The sequence below is a fragment of the Microtus pennsylvanicus genome, chromosome 21 (assembly GCF_037038515.1).
Source record: "Microtus pennsylvanicus isolate mMicPen1 chromosome 21, mMicPen1.hap1, whole genome shotgun sequence".
Lineage (NCBI taxonomy): Eukaryota > Metazoa > Chordata > Mammalia > Rodentia > Cricetidae > Microtus > Microtus pennsylvanicus.
Window position 1 is genome coordinate 22,409,115 of NC_134599.1, and position 20,924 is coordinate 22,430,038.

At 44.3% G+C, this 20,924-nt stretch overlaps 1 protein-coding gene across 1 annotated transcript in view; it reads right to left on the reverse strand.

Moving 5' to 3' along the window:
- Positions 1-1,052: 1,052 nt before the first annotated feature.
- Srd5a2 (steroid 5 alpha-reductase 2) overlaps positions 1,053-20,924 on the reverse strand; it is a 37,878-nt gene continuing 18,006 nt past the window's right edge. Inside the window, exons 2-5 of the mRNA XM_075955615.1 lie at positions 12,239-12,402; positions 9,182-9,283; positions 6,731-6,881; positions 1,053-1,119 (exon numbers count right to left, since the gene is read on the reverse strand). Of these exons, the coding sequence (XP_075811730.1) occupies positions 1,053-1,119; positions 6,731-6,881; positions 9,182-9,283; positions 12,239-12,402 (484 nt within the window). The remainder of the gene's footprint in view (positions 1,120-6,730; positions 6,882-9,181; positions 9,284-12,238; positions 12,403-20,924) is intronic.

Below are 20,924 nucleotides of genomic sequence, written 5' to 3' on the forward strand. Positions count from 1 at the left end.
CCCATCATCAGCCCCTTTCCCACAGTCCATCCCTTGTGCATGTTGGTAATGTATGTATGAGAAGTACAAAGTAATTTAGGCATGCTCTGAACCTACGACACTCGAAAATGTAAATCTCTGCCACTCTCTGGCATACGGCACGCGTGCTTTTAATTCCTCTTTAAGCCTTGTTCTCAGCCCACACATTCTTTTCCAGTTGGTTAGCTGGTTGACTGGTTGAGTTTTTCAAAACCAGCACACAAAGTAGTGTGTTTCATTGTGGCATTTTCATACATACTTCATTTTTGCCAATCCCCCTTCCCCTCCTCTCCTCCCTGTCCTCTTGCATTTCTCCTGCTGGCCCCTTTTCTTCCCCGGCAGCAGCCTCTCTCTGCTTTCGTCCCACACCTATTCCATCCCCCTCGTTCTCCTCCAAAGATCTCTTCTTACTTTCTCATGATCTCCTTCCTAATGTGATGAATTATATGTCCCCCGATACACACATATAAACAGACACATATATACATATAAATTAAAATCTAGGATCTGCATATGACAAAAACATGCAGTATTTATCTTTCTGAGTCAGGTTATGTTGCTTAATAAAATAATTTCCAGTTCCACCCACTTTCCTGCAAATGTTATGACTTCATTTTCCATTAGGACAGTCCAAAGGGTTTTGACTGCAGAACTTCCAAAATTGATACAGAGTAAAAATAAAAAAAGTCACACATCTTCAGATCATACATTGGGGGGGGGGGGGAATCATGGGGAAAGGGGAAGCTTCTAGAAGGAATAGCTGAGGAGAAAATGTCTCCAAGGAAGGTCCTCTGTGAAGCTCCAACAGGAAATTAGGCTAAAGCTCCCTGGCAAACAGGAATAAAGGTTAAGCAGGCATGCTTCAGCATGCCTCAGGCAACTGGAATAACAAGAGACCTATGATCACATACATCATCATATATATATATATATATACATATGCGCAAGACACGGGCCCGTTTCATTTACAGCTTATAGTTTCAGCAGCGGGGCAGTTTCCTTGTAGAAGCTTTGCTCCTTAAAATTGGGATTCTTTAAAAGATGAATGGAATGAGGGCTTTCCTAGATTTGGGGTAATCCTCAAATGTCTTGAGGTAGAACCTGAAAAGACAAGAAAGGAAGGAATGATTACAAACAGAGTAGCTGTGAACAACTGAGCTTGCGCACGTTAACCCGGTTATTCAGCACCTGACCCTTCCTGGGGCCCCTGTGCCCGTCATCGGCCCCTTTCCTACAGTCTGTCTCTTGTAAATGTCGGCCACCTGTGTGCACATAAGTACAGAGGACGATCAGAGGGCGGTGGAGATGATTTTACAATATTACAGATGCACTTGACACTCAGCCTTGCACTGGAAATTGTTAAAGTGGTAAATTTTATGCTGTGCATATGTCACCGGTTTTTTTAATAGACAAAGGAAGTACTCATATGGGCTCACTCTGCTGAAAACTGCAGGAAGCTAGAGCCTCCCAAGACTCTGGACAACTGGTGAACTAGTGGCAAATCAGTAATGGGGGTAACCAACTGCTCTCTGATTGGAACAGGGGCCTGCTCCACAAGAGGAAATCCACATCTAGGACAAAAAACCTGGACAAGAGTCCATGGCTGGGGAGGTCCTAGGCCCCTACTGCAACTGTTCTGCTAAGTGGAAAAGACGTGCCCATCGAAGTGCTGTCTGAAGAGCTACATTTATACCCGTAGATCGGTGCTACAACTTTGCTCTGAGCAGCTTCTTTTGGCAGTAGGCAGCAGAAAACTGCGAAGACTCATAATGAGTGTTAAGAACAAGGAAATGCTAAGTGCTCAGCCATGAAAGGAGCTTCTGGATCACGCCAAGGCTTAAGGAGTATCACAGAAGATGGGAGAGGAAGAATTGCGGGTCAGGAGGAGGAGTGAAGTGAAGCAGAATACTGTCTTTAGTACACGGCGTCACCATTGCATGCCTGGTCCTACAGCAGCTGAGGCCTGAGACCTGCACTAAACTGACTCCAGGAAGAGAATCATAGCTAGTAGGAAGGTGTTCACACGGCTGGCTTCCCCCTGAGGATCTGCAGGCAGTTACTGGTTGCTAGGGTGAGGGAGAGACGTTTGCTTTGGTGGTGTGGCCACCTACAAGGATCCCAAGCTCTTGTAAACAACCCCTTACCCTGTAAGAAATTCTACGAGACTCACTCGGTCATGAAAAGTAAATAAACAGGACTAGAGAAATAGCCCAGCAGTGAAGAGCACTTGTTGGTCTTCTAAAGAACCCGAGTTTGGTTCCCAGCATCCATGTCCAGTGGCTCTCAACGCCATGCCTGTAACTCAGCTCCAGGAACTGAGGCCCTCTTCTGGGTGTGCATACACACACACACACACACACACACACACACGAATGCATATGAACACACAGACACACACAATACATGTAAATAAAATAAAAATAAGCCTTTAAAATTAAGATAAAACCATTTAAGAGCAGGGGGAAACAATAAAGAGTAGTAACCATGAATGTGATAAAATGCATTATATATGTAAGAAAATGCCATGAGGCTCATTATTGTGTCTAACTAACACATGCTAATCAAAAAAAAATACAAAAAGTTATGGGAAAAGTTAACCTCAGAGAATTGACAGCACTTTTTGGAAAAGATCCCTTCCTGAAACTTGGGAATGCCACTGTTACTATGGATTGCTATGCCACTATCATTATGAATTTTGCCCCCTAAAAGGTAGGGTGAAGTCCTACCTCCCGACACCTGAAGATGCAATTTTATTTTGGAACTCTGGTCACTGCAGATGTAATTAATTAAAATAGCTCATTGTTGAAATAGGAGCAGCGGGCTGCTTCCCGCCACCCGGCTAGCTTTATACCCAAAATAATTACATGGAAACTGTATTCTTTTTAAACACTGTCTGGCCCATTAGTTTCAGTTTCTTATTGGCTAGCTCTTACATATCGATCTAACCCATTTCTAATAATCTGTGTAGCTCCACGAGCTGGCTTACCAGGAAAGATCTTAACCTGCGTCTGTCTGGAGTGGGAGAATCATGGCGACTCTCTGATTCAGCTTCTTTCTCCCAGCATTCTGTTCTGTTTTCTCCGCCTACCTAAGGGTTGGCCTATCAAATGGGTCTAGGCAGTTTCTTTATTAATAAGAAATCACTCCCACATCAGCTCATAACAGTGCAGGGTGGACCCTTAATCCCACAGACCTGAAAAGAGGCAGGAAGGCGTACGGGATAAGAAGGTCACAGGCAGACTGGCAGAGGTTAGAGATCTGCCCCAGTCATGGAAAACCAAGAACAATAGTCTCCACCAGAACCAAATAAAGGCAAGAAAGGGTTCTTCCTCAAGCCGTTCCAGAGAGCACGGCCCTACCTGTACCTTAAGACCAGTCCTCTGGTCTCCAGAGCTCTGAAGAGAGAGATTTCCCTTGCCCTAAGCCCATACAGCTGAGGGTCGTTTCCTTCGACAGCGTAATGAGATTAATGCATCTTACAAAAAGCCTCTACCCTGTGGGACTAAATTGTCCTCTTTGCTAGCTGAAGCTAATGGCCCTTGAGGCATAATAAAGACCAAATACACTCAGCTAAAGTGCTTTGGGTTTAGACTGGAAAACCAGAAAATAAACAAATAAATAAATAAATAAAATGTGCCGGAAGGTCCTGGCCTGTGCTGCTTTGATTTGAGAAGATCCCGAGTGCTCAGCCCGCCCTGCCAATGCCTGTGTAGAGGACCTACACAAAGCCCTCTTGGTCCTATTAAAAGAGCCCCCCCCCCCCGGGCTCTCCCTCCAAGAGGACCATAACCAGATGGGCTCAATTTGATTCTGATGTTGCACCAGCAGGAAACTCTGGTGGAATTTCTGACCAAGTATTTCGCGGTCTAGGTTTCTCAAAGACCCCCTTATGCACCCGGCAATGCGCTGACCTCTGCCGTTCTCTCGCCACCTCTGACGGGCAGCAGACTCTCCTGAAGTGGGAGAGCTGTTATGTTGTCTCTCAAAGGCCATGAACCTTTGAAGCCCTGCCCTCTGTCTCCGTGTCTCCTCTCTTTCTTTCTTTCTTTCTTTCTTTCTTTCTTTCTTCTACCTATCTTTCTTTCTTTTTCTGAGACAGGGTTTCTCTGTGTTACAGCCTTGGCTGTTCTGGAACTGGCTCTGCAGACCAGGCTGGCCTCGAACTCACAGAGCTCCACATGCCTCTGCCTCCCCAGTGCTAGGATTAGCCTGTACCTTTCAATCCAGGAGGTGATAGAAACAGGTCATGGGGAAACTTCCACTTTGACTGTTCCCAAACTGGTCTCAGTTCCCACTTAGAAGAAAGGAGACTGCACCTCATCTAATCCTGAAGACTATTAGAGAAATCATTAACAGAAGAGACGCTGAGGCACGAACTTAAGGAGCGCTCAGCCCCGTTCTGTACCCCATGTGTTCCTCCCTGGTCTCTCAGCTTTCTCGCTACAAAAGTTCCTTTAAGGTAGACATGTGAAGTAAACAATTCATTACCCTTTCCTCCCCAGCACCACTCTCCGTTATCTCTGTTATCCTTCTCAACCCTTGCCTCGTGGGTTAAAGCTGAAGACCAACCTTCCAAAGGAACGCCTTAAATGCCTGCAGTTCTAACATGTACCAGCAGATGGCGCACTCAGGGCTCACCTGCTTACCTTACCTTTCCAAGAAGCCTGGACGTGCTGGCAATGGTCTCATCCATGGAACACACGTCAAGAAATGGGACGGAAGAGAACTGAATTGAAGCACGGACATTTGTTTCACCTCTTAGCCCATTATCTGAACTTTCCAGTCAAGTGGTTACCATCACCAGGCATAGAACCTGGACCAACCAACTCACTCACTGTGGGAAGCCATCTTTTACTTTTATTCTCGTATGTTAACTATGCATAGTAGTAGGCTTCATTGTGACATTTTCATACACTCGTAAATGCACTTTGATCATTTCTGTTACCCTCTCTTGTCCTTTCCCACTCCCACTAATCCCCTTTCTCTTCCCAACTATTTCCCTTCTATTTTTATGGCTTGTTTATGATTCATCGAGTTTCATTAGGGTTGCTCATAGGAACATGGGCACCTTACCATTGGCTACACCACTGGGAAAAAAAGTCTCTCTCTTTCTCCCATCAATCATCAACTAAATCCTCAGGGAAGGAGAGTGGGAGACCCTCCTCAACAAGGTGGGCATAATGGCTGCCCAGCCATCACCTCTGGTGCCTCTGTCTAAGTTATCATTTCCATTGGGCTCCCGGCTGTCAGCATTCAGGCAAAATGCTTAGTCACCCCAGGTGCTAGCATTTCCAGGGTCCCATGGCTGCTCATTTGCCATCAGCATTCAGGCCTTACACCCTATGTAATCTATACCAGCATGGCCACATAATCTATAACAAGCATGGTGTGGGAAACTATCCCAGAGATTTTTACATACCGATGAGGTTAAATTTTGCCTTTTTACCTTTTGTTCCTGGTCATCAAATTTGATAATTTCCTCACTCTTTTCAAATCTGTTTACCAAGCTCCTGTCCAGTGTTCTGCTCTAATGCCCTCATTGAGGATTCCTAGGTATCAAGTCTGTCCAGTAGAGATAATGTCTCATCCTTGGACATAATCTTCCTAGCATGCATATTACCTGGGGATTGTTCACAGTTACAGTTGAACTCCTGTTCTACACTCCCCCCCCCCACTTTTTCATGCACTGAACTACCTTTAAAAGTGGACACACCCATTCCCCTCTCTCTCTCTCTCTCCCTCTCTCTCTCTCTCTCTCCCCTGCCACATTTCTTCCAGACAGACCTGTGCATTCCCTCCTTCCCCCATTCTTTATTAATAAAACTATTAAAGTGGGTTTCATTGTATATCTTGTGGTCCATTCTCTCGCGCACAATAATATCAATCTATACAGTCTTTTTATTTATTTATTTACTGCTACCATTATCCAACTCAATTCCAGCTTCAGTAAAAGCTTGAAAAGTGAGGATTTAATCACACAATTTGATTATTTATCATATTTCCATTATCGTGTGTTTGTAAATCTGATTCCATGCGCTACAGTCTCACTGAAGAAGAATGCTCGGTGTTGCTACAACCTTGGAACACTGTTAGCTGTCACCTTGACTTCTCGAAGGCAAGCCTCTGGTAACAGCTGTGAGGGACTGTTTATATGAAGGGATGGCCTCAGAAAACACCTGTGAGGGGTTGTCCTGACGAAGTTCATTGCTACAGGAAGACCCATCTCAATCATGGTAAGACCATTCCCTGGTGAGGGACTCTGGACTGTATAAAATTTATACAGAGGTTCTCAACCTGTGGGTCACAACCCCTTTGGGGACACATATCAGACATCTTGGTGAGAAGACGTTTACATTACAATTCAAAACAGTAACGGATTTACAGTTGTGAAGTGGCAATTAAATAATGTTAGGGTTGGGGTCAGCACAGCGTGAGGAAGCATGGGAAGGCAGACAACCACGGTATAAAAGGAGAGGGCAAGCGGAGCATAGCACACATGCATTCATTTATCTGCTTTCTGCGTCTGACTGTGAATGAATGCAATGGGACCAACTGCTTCGATTTCCCGCCCCCTTGACATCTTTGCAGTGACCCCGCCCCATAAGCCAGAAGTGAGCCATATCAACCCTTTCTCCCTGAAGTTGCTTTCGTCAGGGCGTTTTAATCACAGAGACGGGAAACAACACTGAGACACCTCCGTTGAAAAGCTTACCTGTGGTGGTAAAAAGCTTGCATCCCAAGGAAACAAAGTGAGAAAAATGCAAACGCAAGGGCTGGAATGGACCACGTGGCCAAGGCATAGCCCATCCATTCAATGATCTCACCCAGGAAATTGGCTCCCGAAACATACGTAAACAAGCCACCTGTGTGTAGAGAATCAGAAAAACAGTGCTCAGAACCTCAGTTCTGTGATACCGCATCCCTTGCTGTAGTTCCAGAACACACAAAGACAGGTAAACAAATGTAAGATGGGAGGCCCCTTCTACAGCCAGAGTTTAGGAGAAGCCTCTTAGAAATAGAGGAAAACAAAGTAACCACAGCCCTTTGCCTGCCGAAGATTCTGGAATCCTGGAGTGGCCCCATCTACTGATGGGCATTGTCGGGATTTCTTTACAACTGTTAGGCCACCAGCTTTGAGACGAGAGGAGCAAGAGGTACAGACGGCTGCTTCTCATCTCTTTCCATTCTAAAGGACATTTTCACGCCACTCCTTACCTTCCCAAGCCTTCCCCGCAAGACCCCAGTCACACAAAGTAAAACAACACGCTACATTGAAATGAAATCTTTTTTTTTTTTTTTTTTGGAGACAGGGTTTCTCTGTGGCTTTGGAGTCTGTCCTGGAACTAGCTCTGTACACCAGGCTGGTCTCGAACTCACAGAGATCCGCCTGCCTCTGACTCCCGAGTGCTAGGATTAAAGGCGTGCGCCACCATCGCCCGGCTGAAATGAAATCTTAATAGGTGTGAGAAATGATTTGATTCATGTGGACCTTTTGATCCTCCAGTACCTGGTTCCCTGCCCTCAACACTGCTCGTGCTGAGAGCAGAGGATATTAGCCCTGCTGGGGCTAAAATGCTCTGTTGCTATTGAAGCATTTCTCTTCTACCCACCAGAGAGCTCCCGTCTCAGAACTATCTAGAAATCAAGGCATTTCTGACGACGTTAAATATACCCACACTCAAGCTTTATGAGCCGTCTTAAACTAGAAAAGTTGTGACCAAAACAGCTTTTCTCCTTCTGTAATTACGTTAAAACGTGCTCTCTCACTCTTAGAACTCCACTGGAAACTTGGCGATCTGGTTTCTAAGAACTGTCCCAGCTCATCTTGACTTAATCGTTAAACCGGAGTTTTTTCAAGTGTTGAGTGCACTTAGTGTTGGAATGTGAGCGCTGCCCACGGAGTCCTGTGGGAACACTTTGTCCCCAGCTTGTGGTACCGGTTCAGAAGGCTGTGGAACCTTCCAGCCATGGGTCCTTGCTGGCAGGTGGAAAGCTATTGGGGGTGGGCCCGAGGGGGATAGCTGGCCTGGTTCCTGCCCAAGCTCTCTACTTTCTGGCTGGCTACAGAGATAGACGTAAGCAAGTAACCTCACGTTTCTGCCACCAGTGATAAGAGCCCTGCTAGCACGCCAGGTGTCCTCACCTTCTCTACCTGGACGCTGGGATAACTAATGGTGCTTCTGCCCAGTGTTCTGACCCAGCTGTGAGAGACGTGGCTGGCACAAGGAGCAAGTTCCTTGACTATTGCTTTTCCGAAGGATGACACTGTGTCGTTGTCTTCCTGCCCAGCCCATGACACCCTTGACTTTGTGAGGGTCCAATTACCCATGAACATGGTCTAGCTTAGTTCCTCGGATACTAAGGAATTAATAATATTTACCATTTAAAATAGCCCTAGCTATGCAGTAGGCCACCCCATCCAGGTTCTTGTTAGCACAGTATGATGTTCACCTGACATCTTTAGCTTCTTAGCTAGCACAGCCAAGGCTCACACTCTGTGTAAATGACAGGCTTATATACTAGGCTGTAAACTATCCCCACCTCTTAGCCAAGCTTGGTGCCCTCTGTCACCTTGAGGGTACTATGATCTTCCTACCTAGGGTGGGCAAGAGGTCATTTATGTCTCTGTCTCTCTGTCTCTCTCTCTCTCTCACTCTCCATCTCTCTCTCTCTCTCTCTCTCTCTCTCTGTGTGTGTGTGTGTGTGTGTGTGTGTGTGTGTGTGTGTGTGTGTCTGTCTGTCTGTCTGTCTGTCTGTCTGTCTCGCTCTGTGGTGGTGGTGGGGGAGTACCTGTAACAAGACCAACCTTGAACTCACTATGTACTAAAGAATGACCTTGAACTTCTGACTCCGGATCTTCCTGCCTCCCCTTCCTAAGGGCTGGCATCATTGATGTGTACGGCCATGCCTGAGTTAAGTGTTGCTGGGGATGGAACCCAGGGCTTCATGCATGCTAGGCAGTCACTCCACCAACTGAGTTAGGGCCCTAGTTGTCTTGGAGTTTCCTTAGATTCTGCAGAAGGGACAGAGTACGCAGGGGAGGACAGAAGCAAGCCACAGTGTACATATTGCATAGCTGTGCTGTCACGAACCCTCCCCATTTGTCAACCCCTGGGGCAGGCTCCAGTGAACACTGAAGATCTGGGAGTCAGGGAGGTGTTACCTTGTGGAATCTTATAGACGATTTCTCCAGGCTTCCTAAGCTGGCGCAGCAGGTAGTCACTGTGGATGTTGATCCCCATTCCCAAAACAAATAGGAAGACACCTTGGCAAAGAAGAGAGGAAACAGATCAAAAGATACACTCTGCTTTGATATTTTTCACACAAGACTTTTTTCTTTCTTTCCTAAAATAAAGGGAGGGACATGTAGTTGCCAAATCTAAGAATGATATTCAGATATGGTCTGAAGCTTTCTAGGAGGAGAGGTTTTCCTGTTCCTAGGGTAAAAATGTTAGCACTCTCTAACGGTGTGATGAACAGAGGAGGGAGAGTGGGCAAGCAGAAGGCATTGTGTGCATTAAATAAACCACCATAATAAATCAGTAAGTAACAGCAAGCACGTGGCTGACTCACTAATGGCCAACTGGCTGGCTCATTCACCAGCCAGCTCCACGCTCTCCTTCGTCATGCCCCACTGTGAAGGTTGGAAGTTGACATACACATGCATGCAATTGTCAGTGAACAAACTTTATCAATAAAAAAGTGACTCATATTCTTCGTAATTAAATATAAATATTATGCTCAAGATAATGGTTTAATAAAAAATAAGAGTTATTATTTTTAACCCAAAGGTCTTCCCTCTCTGCCGTTTGGTTCCACTTTTTTGTTTTATAGCCAAACAACACCCTACGTGTGTAACCGTATTTCACAGTGAAGCCTCTGCTCGTTGGTGATGTGTGAATGTTCACTCTGACTACAGCATAAGAGGCTGAAGGACAGGCTGGAGACAGGATTCTCAGTGGGGAGGTCACTGACGGCAGACATCTGGGCTAGACAGACCTGTGGCTTGGTGTAGGACAAAGCTAATGCAGCTAAGGAGAAGAGAGCCCAGCAGGAACTAGTTCTGAAGACAGTACTTAAGTCAATAGGCAGAATGTCACAAGTGATATTAATAAGGATTAAGAATGATTTCTAGGTCAGGCAATGGTGGCACACAGCTTTGATCCAGCACTCGGGAGGCAGAGGCAGGTGGACCTTTGTGAGTTCAAGGCCAGCCTGGTCTACAAAGCTAGTTTCAGGACAGTCAGAGAAACCATGTTTAAAAAAATCTATATTGATCTATTGGTTTTTTTTTTTTACATGAGCCAACATAGTATACAAAGAACTTAAATATCCTGGGCCTTGGTTCTTCTTACAGACGTGAGGGGAGCGAGCCAGGGAGATGGCTCAGTCAATAAAGTGCTTGGCTTGCAAGCACAAGGACCCGAGTTTAATCCTACAGTCTATGTTTTCAAAAGTCCAGAATGGTGACACACATTTAGAAACCAAGTAAAGAAGATATAGAGACAAAAAGGTCCCTGGCCAGTTAGTCTAGTCCTATAGCAACTCCAACTTGGATGAGAGACCTTGTCTCAGAAAGCAATGCAAGCAGCTGTCCGAAGGAACAGCATCCAAGTTGACCTTTGACCTCCATGTGCACCCATACACAAACATAAAGAAACATGTATAAACACGTGAATACAAGGGAGGAAAATTATATTATGTTTTTATTACTTTAAATTATTTTTAAATTTAAATATATTTAATTATATTCTTTCCCTCCCCCAAGTTCTCCAAGAGCCTCTCCTCCCTATCCTATACAACATGAAGTTCTTTCTCAAAAAACAAAAACTCAACACAACAACAAATCACACCAAACCAAGAAAACAACACCTCATCCTCCAAAAAAAAAAAAAACTAAACTGTAACCAAATAAAAGCACACAAAAACTAGTCAGTGGTGGCATGCACCTTTAATCCCAGCACTTGGGAGACAGAGGCAGGCAAAGCTCTGTGAGTTCAAGGCCAGCCTGGTCTACAAAGTGAGTTCTAGGACAGCCAAGGGCTGTTGAACAAGAAAAAAAAAAAAACCCTGTCTTGGAAAACAAAAACAAACAAAAAAATTTTTTTAAAAAAAGCACACATACATACAAAAAACCAAAAACAAGCAAACAAACAAAAAATCCTGGGGAGTCCATTATATGTTGATCCTGAACATGAGGGCTGTCCTGGAGTGGTTCATATACCCTGGGTCACACCATTGGGGAAAATTGATTTTTCCCTCTCCAGCAGATATAAATGACGGTTCAGTTGTTAACCTTGCCCCTAGCGCCTTGGTTTTCACTCATTCAATTACTCACTCATTTATTCATTTTTAAAATGTAACAAAATGAAATATAAGAAAATAAAACAAAAACTATTATACTGAAGTTGGACAAGACAAAGCAACAGAAGGAAAAGAGCCCAAGAGAAGGCTCAAGAATCGGAGAAGAACAAAAATCAGAGATGCAGTTGTTTGCCCACTTAAGAGTCCCATAAAAACACTAAACTGGAAGTCATAATAAAAGCTCAGAGGACCTGACAAGATAGATTCGTGCAGACCCTGTGCGTGCGGCTTCAACCGCTGTGAGATCACATGGGCTTTGCTGTTGTTGACGTAGAGAGCCTTGTTTTCTTGGCGTCCTCCATCCCTTCTGGCCTTTACACTCTTCCCACCTTCTCTTCCACAGAAAATAGGAGAAATTTTCAAAGATCAGTTTCTTCCATTATGTCAGGTGTTCAGGGAAAGCTTCTTTGAGGAGGGTAAAACTGGTAGAGAACAAAGCAAGGAAGAGGGCCAAGTCTGGAAGCTGTGAAGCAGAACCATCTAGGAACGGGGAGCATCCTTGGACAGAAGCACTGGTACAGAACAGGCCTGACTATTTGAATCCCAGCAGCAGAGCTGCTGGGACTAGGATAGAAAATGAGGTGACAGGGTGCAGGAATAACCTCCACGTCAGAAAGACCCAAAACATTTGGGTTTTGTAGGCAGGGGAGCCTGTGTGTATCATGGGAGCAGTAGAAATCGATCTGCCCGTTTTGAGATGGGAGATAATGGCATGGCACATATTTAAATCTTCTCCCCGGAGGAGTCTAAGTAGAAAAGAAGCTGGTGAGGAGGCTGCTATAGGATAAGAGACAGTGGTGACTGACACTGTGGGGCTGGGGCTAGCTGGGAAGGGAGGAGAGATGGATTCACTTACCCAAGCTAAACCGTACATCTGTGTACCACTCCTCAGGGTATTCTGCGCAGTAAATCAGATAGTGTGCTTGAAGAAATCCATTTCCTATGCAGAAGGCAATCGCTCTCAGAAAGAGAATCACTGGGTAAGGCCTCCCTCTGGTGAGCAAGGAATAAATAAATGTCCTAGAAGGGAAGGAGAGAGTGATTAAGAGTCTTTATTGTTGGGGAGGGGAGGGGAGGGGAGGGGAGGGGAGGGGAGGGGAGGGGAGGGGAGGGGAGGGTGTAGGCAAACCACGATAGACTAGGGCTGTACCATAACGCTCCTGTAACCTGTGAAGATTTGTCACTTGTATTGGTTTAATAAAACACTGATTGGCCAGTAGCCAGGCAGGAAGTATTGGTGGGGTGACCAGAGTAGGGTCGAGGAAGAGGAAAACTCAGTCTGCAGTTGCCACCCAGGTGCAGAGGAAGCAAGATGAAAATGCTGCGCTGAGAAAAGGTACCAAGCCACGTGGCTAAACATAGGCAAGAATTATGGGTTAATTTAAGTTGTAAGAGTTAGTTAATAAGAAGCCTGAGCTAACAGGCCAACAGTTTATAATTCATGTAGACCTCTGTGTGTTTCTTTGGGACTGAACTGTCGTGTTCACCCTCGACCAGCAAGGAAGACGCAACACCTGGAGCTCTTCTTGTAGCAGTTTTATTCAGGACTTTATTCACAGCAATCCTTCTCCTTCTCCTTCTCCTTCTCTTTCTCTCCTCTCTCTCTCTCAGGGCAAACCTCTCCCAGCCCTTAAAAAGGCATAGGCTACCAACCCCGGATTGCCAGGTGGGCACTGCCCATAGGTCCACGCATATGCAAGCAGCTGACAATCATTGCGTGATAATAGCATAAGTCAGGTCTTAGCCAATATTCGGAGCTGATTATCACAGAGAGCACTCGCTTTCGGGATCGCGGAGGGCGGGAGCCAGCACCATCAGCTCTCTACACTGAACAGCTGTGGGACTAGGTGTGACAAAAATTTCTATTTACAAACACTTAAATGGTGTTTAGGTGGCATGCTTCTTGGTGGTGGCATGGACCTAGAAACTCCACAGAGTTATAGCAAAAAATGTGGTCTAGAAACTCCACAAAGTTGTGGTAAAAAAAAATACATGGTTCTTACCAGTATCTCCACCATGAAGCTAGACTCTTTTTTTTTTGTTTGTTTTGTTTTGTTTTGTTTTGTTTTGTTTTGTTTTGTTTTTCGAGACAGGGTTTCTCTGTGGTTTTTGGAGCCTGTCCTGGAACTAGCTCTTGTAGACCAGGCTGGTCTCGAACTCACAGAGATCCGCCTGCCTCTGCCTCCCAAAGTGCTGGGATTAAAGGCGTGTGCCACCACCGCCCGGCGAAGCTAGACTCTTAGGAAGCCAAGGAGTGAGGTAGATCTAGCAGCCAAAGCCATGGCTTTAATCCTAGCCATATCGCTTAGCAAATTAAAGACTCATGTGGTCAGAAAAAGAGAAATATACAGTAAAGACCAATTCAGACAGAGAAAAAAAAAACTCTAAATAGTTTACAGTATGTTTAAAAATATACATAGGCTTGGGAGAGAAAAGAAAAAGGATAAAGTTCTTTAAAAAACAAAAAGAGTAGTTGGGTGTGGTGCACACCTTTAGTCCTAGCACTTGGGAGGCAGAGGCAGTCAGATCTCTGTAAGTTTAAGGGCAGCCTGGTCTACAGAGTGAGTTCCAGGACAGTTAAGGATACAGAGAAACCCTGTCTCAAGTCCAAGTGAATAACCACATCAAGGCCATTACTGTAAACACTTTTCCCTTGAATTTGGCCCTGTCAGTAAAGTGTTTCTCTTAACAAGCATGAGGGCCTGAGTCTACTCCCACAATCTGGTTTGCTTTTGCCTGATATAGCGGCATGTACTTGTTAATCTAGCACAGGGGACACAAAGACATGCATTGAATGGACAATTGCTATCTAATTCTAAAACGATGATTTTTACTGGTTTTTTTTTTTGTCTTTTTTGGTTTTTAGGTTTTGGTTTGTGTTTTGAGGGGGTTGGGGAGTTGTTTGTCTTATGACATTAAAAATGCATAGAAACTACCATTTGGTCTTCATTTTATTTACACAACAGCCTTGAAAGGTAGGTACAAACTCCATCTAGCAGTTCATGGTGGCGGGGGAAGACCCAAAGAATTATCACCCCTATAAAAATCAAGGTAAAAATTGGCCCCACAAAAAAAATGTCAAAATCAATTTTTTTTCATAACTTTAAATATTCACTAATAAAACTTGCAGCAACCCACAGGACTCTGATAAAGAAAATGCTGCATTTCATCGAAGGCAACAAACCCTGTGACGTTATCTTACCCTAGACCCATTTACCACGCTCTCGCTCTCTGCAGCTTGAAAACTAAGAGCCCATGTTCCAAGTGCTGGTGAGGGTAGGAAGCTGTAGGACTCTTTCACAGGTCTCATTCCCACCTTACTCCACCTGTCTAGTGGCTCCCTGAAGAGCTCAGCTCCAAAAGTTTGTCTCTATGCCAACTGACCCAGTGTTGAATGATTTAAAGGGGAGCCATGTCTTTTGGTGTTTTGGTAGCTTGGTACCCTAAGGGGCGAAGATATACCATATAAAAGTTTGAAAGGAAAAAGCTAGGGATGAGATGTTCACAGGAGTATTGCAATGCTCAGATGGGAAAGTTGTAATTGGAAATATCAATATAAATGGGGAGTTCAGAAAAATGGCCCTCTCCAAGGTCTGGAGAAGTAAAGATCTGCCAGCAGCAGCATGCAACCAGGCCTTCATCCTTCAATCCCACTCCCTAAAGGAGCTAGGGCACCATGGAGAAATAGCTAATCGAACATCAAGGGCAGGGAGGATAGACAGTATATCAGGGATGTTTTATTGAGTTGGAAAGTAAAGGAAGCAGTTGAAAATGAGTTGGGAGATGGGCGGTTGCCCCAATTATAGATACCAACTGCTCCACTAGCCGTGCTTGTGATAAACAGAGTGTGGAAAAGAACAATGGTTGTAGACAATTGCAAATATTTGATCAGTAAAGTTCTGTGAGTCCATCCTGGTCCGTTAAAAATACTTTGTCACTGCTAGAGGTAACTATTACATTAAATCCTTGCTCTGATAAAACATAGCTAGAGGGACAATTAAGCACTTATCCTAACTCCCATGGTCCTGCCTTCTTACACTTGTCACCTGCAATTGATGAGCAAAAGCTTTTCTTCTCAGTAAAACAGCAATAAGTAAATACTACAGTTAGAAAAGCTATCATCTGAGGAACTCCAAAATCACCTACAGACTGTCATCTTTCCATGACTTGGTTTAAAAGAGTGACTAAGTACAAAAGAATGGAAGAACCAGTTCAGGCAGGATCATGAGTAAGGCCACAGCTAGCGTTTAGCAGAGGGACCTCACACAAGAAGGTAATCAGCACAAACTATTTCTTCCTTTGCTCTTCAGTTCAATGCTGGAGAAATGGCAGATGTGTAACTTCCATGAGAAGCCCCTGCAGGGACGGAGGCCGGTCGGCGAGGAGGGCATCACTGCGGTATCTGAAGTCAGCAGTGCTGTGACATAGCACAGGACTTTTCGAGGATATTTAATTCTTTTCTTGCTTGAAAAGAAGTCCCAAGACCCACAGCCGCTGGTGTGGAGAACAGCTCAAGTCACCTGGGATCTAGGTTGTCTCATCAAAGGTCTACTGAAGCCCCACTGGAATGGCAGTAATAAAAACAATCACATTCTAACTGTTCATCCTTGAACATCCGTTCTCCCAGCTAACATGTCGCAATCTATCCACTCCTCTCCCCAGAGCTGCATACCTCCCTGATGCCCGGATGACAGTGGCTCTGGGGGGGGGGGGGGGCACTGTTTTGTGATGCTTGTGGTTCTCACCTGGAGTCTCTTTTCTCCTGTTTCTTAAGTTCACAAGAGGACACTGACTGGGACCTGCTCTTTATCCCTGGCCTAGCTCACATGGCAAAGATATTCCTCAGGAGAAATGACTCTGAGCCAAGTTAATTAGACACCCAAGAAGTCCAACAAATATGCAAACATCTTGAGTAAAGAACATTGAACAACACACACTGGGTAAAGTGGAATTGCCATAACAGAATGACTTTAAATAAGCCCCAAAGTATCCTCCAAGAAATGTTTTCAAGACAGGAAATATGGCTTAAAAGGGAACTCCATAACAATACAGTATAAGAAAAATACACTAGTTAATTATTAGGTGCAATTCTTAGAATAAAGAGTAGATGGCATTGACCTGGACGTTCAAGAAGGAATGAATGACTAGACTCAAGATGTTATTCAGGGAGGAAATGGACCACATCCATTAGAGTTTTTGTTTTAATTTACGTGCGTGGGTGTGCGTGGGTGTGCGGCATGTGTGTCTGTCTGTCTGTTTGTCTGTGTGTGTGTCTGACTGCCTGCCTGTCTATCCGCCTGTCGGTCTTTCTTTCTGTGTGTGATGTGGGAGAGGAGCAGGTGCATGACACCATACCTGGTGGTAAGAACACAACTTGGGGAGTCAGTTCCCTTCTTCCACCTTTTCTTGGGGTCTAAGATCCCACTCAGGTCCTCCGACTCTCATCGCCTGTGCTTTTGCATACGTCTCTCTAGCCCATCAGTTACATTTAATTTTTTTTTCCTGGTTGAAAAAATATTTAGGTGCCAGAAATGTAGCAGAAGAGAAAACGATATTCAACATGCTTGTTTGAAGAGATGTGCAGGTGAGGTTTGACTACAGAGTTAGGGACATAGTACACATTCCGTGATGTCTAGGGTAGCACCCTGAGTTTAAGGCCAAGGGGATAGAATGATGGATTTTCAGAGGCAAAATCTTCAGCTCAAACTCCTGTTATTTTACACACGGGAAAGCTAGAGCCTAAGGAAGCTAGAATAACACGCTCATAATTATAGATCCAACTGATGGAGTAGCAGCAAGATCTAGGTTTTCTAGGTCTGAGAAGATCAGTCAGTGATTCAGTGAGTGCTTGCTGCACAAGCATAAAAGCCTGTGTTTGGTTCCCTGACACCCACGAAGAGCCAGCTCCAAGAGTGAAACCCATATGTACCTGGGCACACACATACACCATATACCCATTTAAAAGATCAATTAAATTAAACAAATAAAGGTCTTTTGTTAGGTTCAATTACCTACAGTAAACTTGTTGATTACTCCTTTGATATTTCCAAAAAATAAAACATACTGTTATATGTGAATGAGTGGTAGGCTCATCACTGCAGTTAAGTAAGCCCAAAATCTGTTATGTCAATCAAGGCCTAATTACATGTTTACTTATTCAAGCATCTGAAGCTGCTCATTCGTTCATTCCCCAGGCGCCCAGACCCAAAATAAGCACACAGAAACTATATTAATTGCAACACTGCTTGGCCTATTAGCTTAGGTTTCTCATTAACTAACTCTTATATTGGAAATTAACTCATTTCTATTATTCTATGTATTGCCACGAGGCTCACGGTTTACTAGGAAAATTCAAGCATCTGTCTCCTTCAGCAGCTACATGGCATCTCTCTGAATTTACCTTCTTTCTCCCAGCATTCAGTTTAGTTTTCCTGCCTACCTCTATTCTGTCCTGTCCTAGGTCCAACCAGCTTTTTGATGCATTAACCAATAAAAGCAACACATATACAGAAGGACTTCCCACATCAAGCATCCAGGTGCTTAGGCTTATAGTGGCTCTCTTAAAAGGACCTGTGAGCCACATTCATCACAGAACCAGAAATGTGTCTGAAAATCCCGGGCATTGGAGCTGAATTTCATGTGTTGGGACCTGCGTCCCTCTGGTTCATATATTGATGATGTTTGGGAGATGGAGCCTAAGGAATTGATGTGGGAGTGTCATATATCAATCTGTTGATTTCATTGGTTAAGCAATAAAGAAACTGCTTGGCCCTCATAGGTTAAAACATAGGTGGGAGGAGTAAACAGAACAGAAGGCTGGAAGAAAGAAGCTGAGTCAGAGAGTCGCCATGATTCTCCCACTCCAGACAGACGCAGGTTAAGATCATTCCTGGTAAGCCAGCTCGTGGGCTACAGCAGATAATTAGAAATGGGCTAGTCCAGGTGCGAGAGCTAGCCTAGAAGAGGCTAGATAGAAATGGGCCAAGCGGTGTTTAAAAGAATACAGTTTCCATGTAATTATTTCAGGGCATAAGCTAGAGCTAGCCATGTGGGCGGCCGGGTGCTGGGGACGCAGCCCCACCGCTCCTAACACTACAAGGAATGTGATTGATCTACCCGTGGATTAATAGGCTATTGAAGGAGTGAGTTTGCTGTGTGGTACATGTGTCTGGTCTTGCTATGTGATGCCTACTGTCATGTTTTTGTGCAGAAAGGATGCTCTCACCAGGTCCCATCTCCAAAATACCGTCAACATATGAACCTGAGGGATGCAGTTTCAAACACATGACACAGATGCCAGTGTCATGTTCCTGAACTTCCCAGGCCCTAGCTCTGAAAGCTTAAGAAACTTCTATCTTTTATACATGATAGAATCTCAGGTATTTTGTTCTAGCAACAGAAGGTGAACCAATACAATTGTCACTTTACTTTATACATTTCATATTCACTTATACACTCACTCACACACACACACATATACATGCAACTATGCATGAACACATGCACCCATGCACCCACACACATGCATGTATGCAACCACACATGAACACATGCACGCGTGTGTGTGCACACATACATATGCCTTTCATCAGACCATCTGTAGATAATACAGAGCAGACTAAGTCTGGAGACTATGATATAAATCACAGTTACCCTTTAGATAGAACTTCTAGCTTCAAAGCCCAGAAGCTCACCTAACAAAAGCACTGGGTTTGGAGTCAGAAAACTTGGACCAGTTTTGCTTTCTCTGGAAATGGAGTCTTATTCTTTCCCTGTCACATCTCAAGATTGCTGTGAGGTCAAACTTGGTAATCTAAGCATATAGTACAAGCAATCTCAATCAAGAGATTACTATCTCTAGCACCACAAAAAAACATTTAAATAATCTATGTAGATAGATATTTAAACTGTAGGATGACTGACAAAAGGCTATACACACTTGTTGCTCTACATCCAAGTCAAATTTTATAGACTTAAACAGCCAGGTAGTCTCGCAGGTCCATAAATCTTAACGTCTTGGTTCTCTTGGCAAATACCACCAACCCTGGGAGGACACAGAAACTTCTCTCTGCCTTTCCGAACCTGTCCACTTCATGGTCCCGTCCCTAGCAAGGTGCTGGGTCATAGGATCTTGAATTCTGTGTTCAGAGCTGCAGAGGAAAGAAGGGTTTGTTTCTAGGATCAGCTCTCTTGAAACTATAGGCTGCCTCCTGATGCCCTAGTACCCAACAGCACTTCGGATGCAGGCCGCTAAGGAGCCCTCTTTCCATTCAATCATAACAGTGAACACACTCACTTCTATAAATAAAAATCACCACCTCGGCCTCCCATGTCCTTCAAAATGCAAAAGAAATAAGAAGAGCCTTAAGCTCTGACACCAGAGTATTTCTGCAAGTCCACTTGACTCTCTTTCCTTCTGGGCAGAGTGAAAATCAAATGGAGAAAGCAAATACTCCTTGGAGGTGACGTTCTGACTTGATGGATTTGACTTCTCCATAACAGATCCTGGGCAAACATCTTGTCTGCAAGAGGAGGTGAGTCATAACTATAGGATTATCATGAAAATTAAATACAATGATTCAAGACAAAGTATTTAACAAGATTAGTGTTGAGCACTCATTTCTCCACAGACTCCCATTCTTAAGAGCTTCAGGGCCCTAAAGGTAGATTAAATTAAAAGTAGGTTAAGTTCTCAGGTGGAAAGGGTCTAGAAGGCCAACAGAAAGTCATTTCAAAAAATAACTATTTGGCTCCTAACAATATAGTCTTGTCCGTTTCAACAATGTCCCCAATGAGACCAAATGAGTTCAAATACCAGTTCGCAATACCTTCGCAGTAAACCGTGTTTCCAACCCAACTCATGGCCTCCTGAATCGATAATCTTTGCTTCCTAACTAAAGGGACACGTCAGAGTAGGCTGTCTACAGTAACAAAGTGTCAGAGGTGCCAGACGCTAGGAGCTCCTGTTACTCAGACCGCAGCACAGTTGGGGTATAGCAGTGAGGCTTTGGTGGGCAGCCATTTGGGATCAGGCTCTTCCAGGTGGTCTTAGGCGTGGAAGTGAACAAAAACAAAAGAAAGTAGAAGGCTCTGTGAGTTTATTGACAATCAAGTTTCGGGATAGAAGTGGTGTGTATCCCATCCTTGTTCCTTTGTCCCCACACAACCATAGAGAAAACTGGAAAATGTATCCCACCAGGTTTCCCAGTGAGAAATTTGGTAAATATAGAGAATGGGTGGGAAGCCAGAAGTCCTAGAGAAAAAATAAGGCTCTTAGGATACAAATGACTCTGCTCAGGGAAGTTGGAAGCAATTCAAAAAAAAAGAGATGTAGCTCAGCATAGAAGAGAAGATTAAAAAATAGATAGATAGATAGATAGATAGATAGATAGATAGATAGATAGGAAAGAGTTAAAGAGTTAACTGGCTCACAAGACTGTAAATCAATACCAAACAGTCGAGGCAAGTTTCCCCTCAGGTTTGTGATGGTTTATCAGCCAAACAAGACTCTAGATGCCCCCTGGAAGATGGTCCTTTGACGT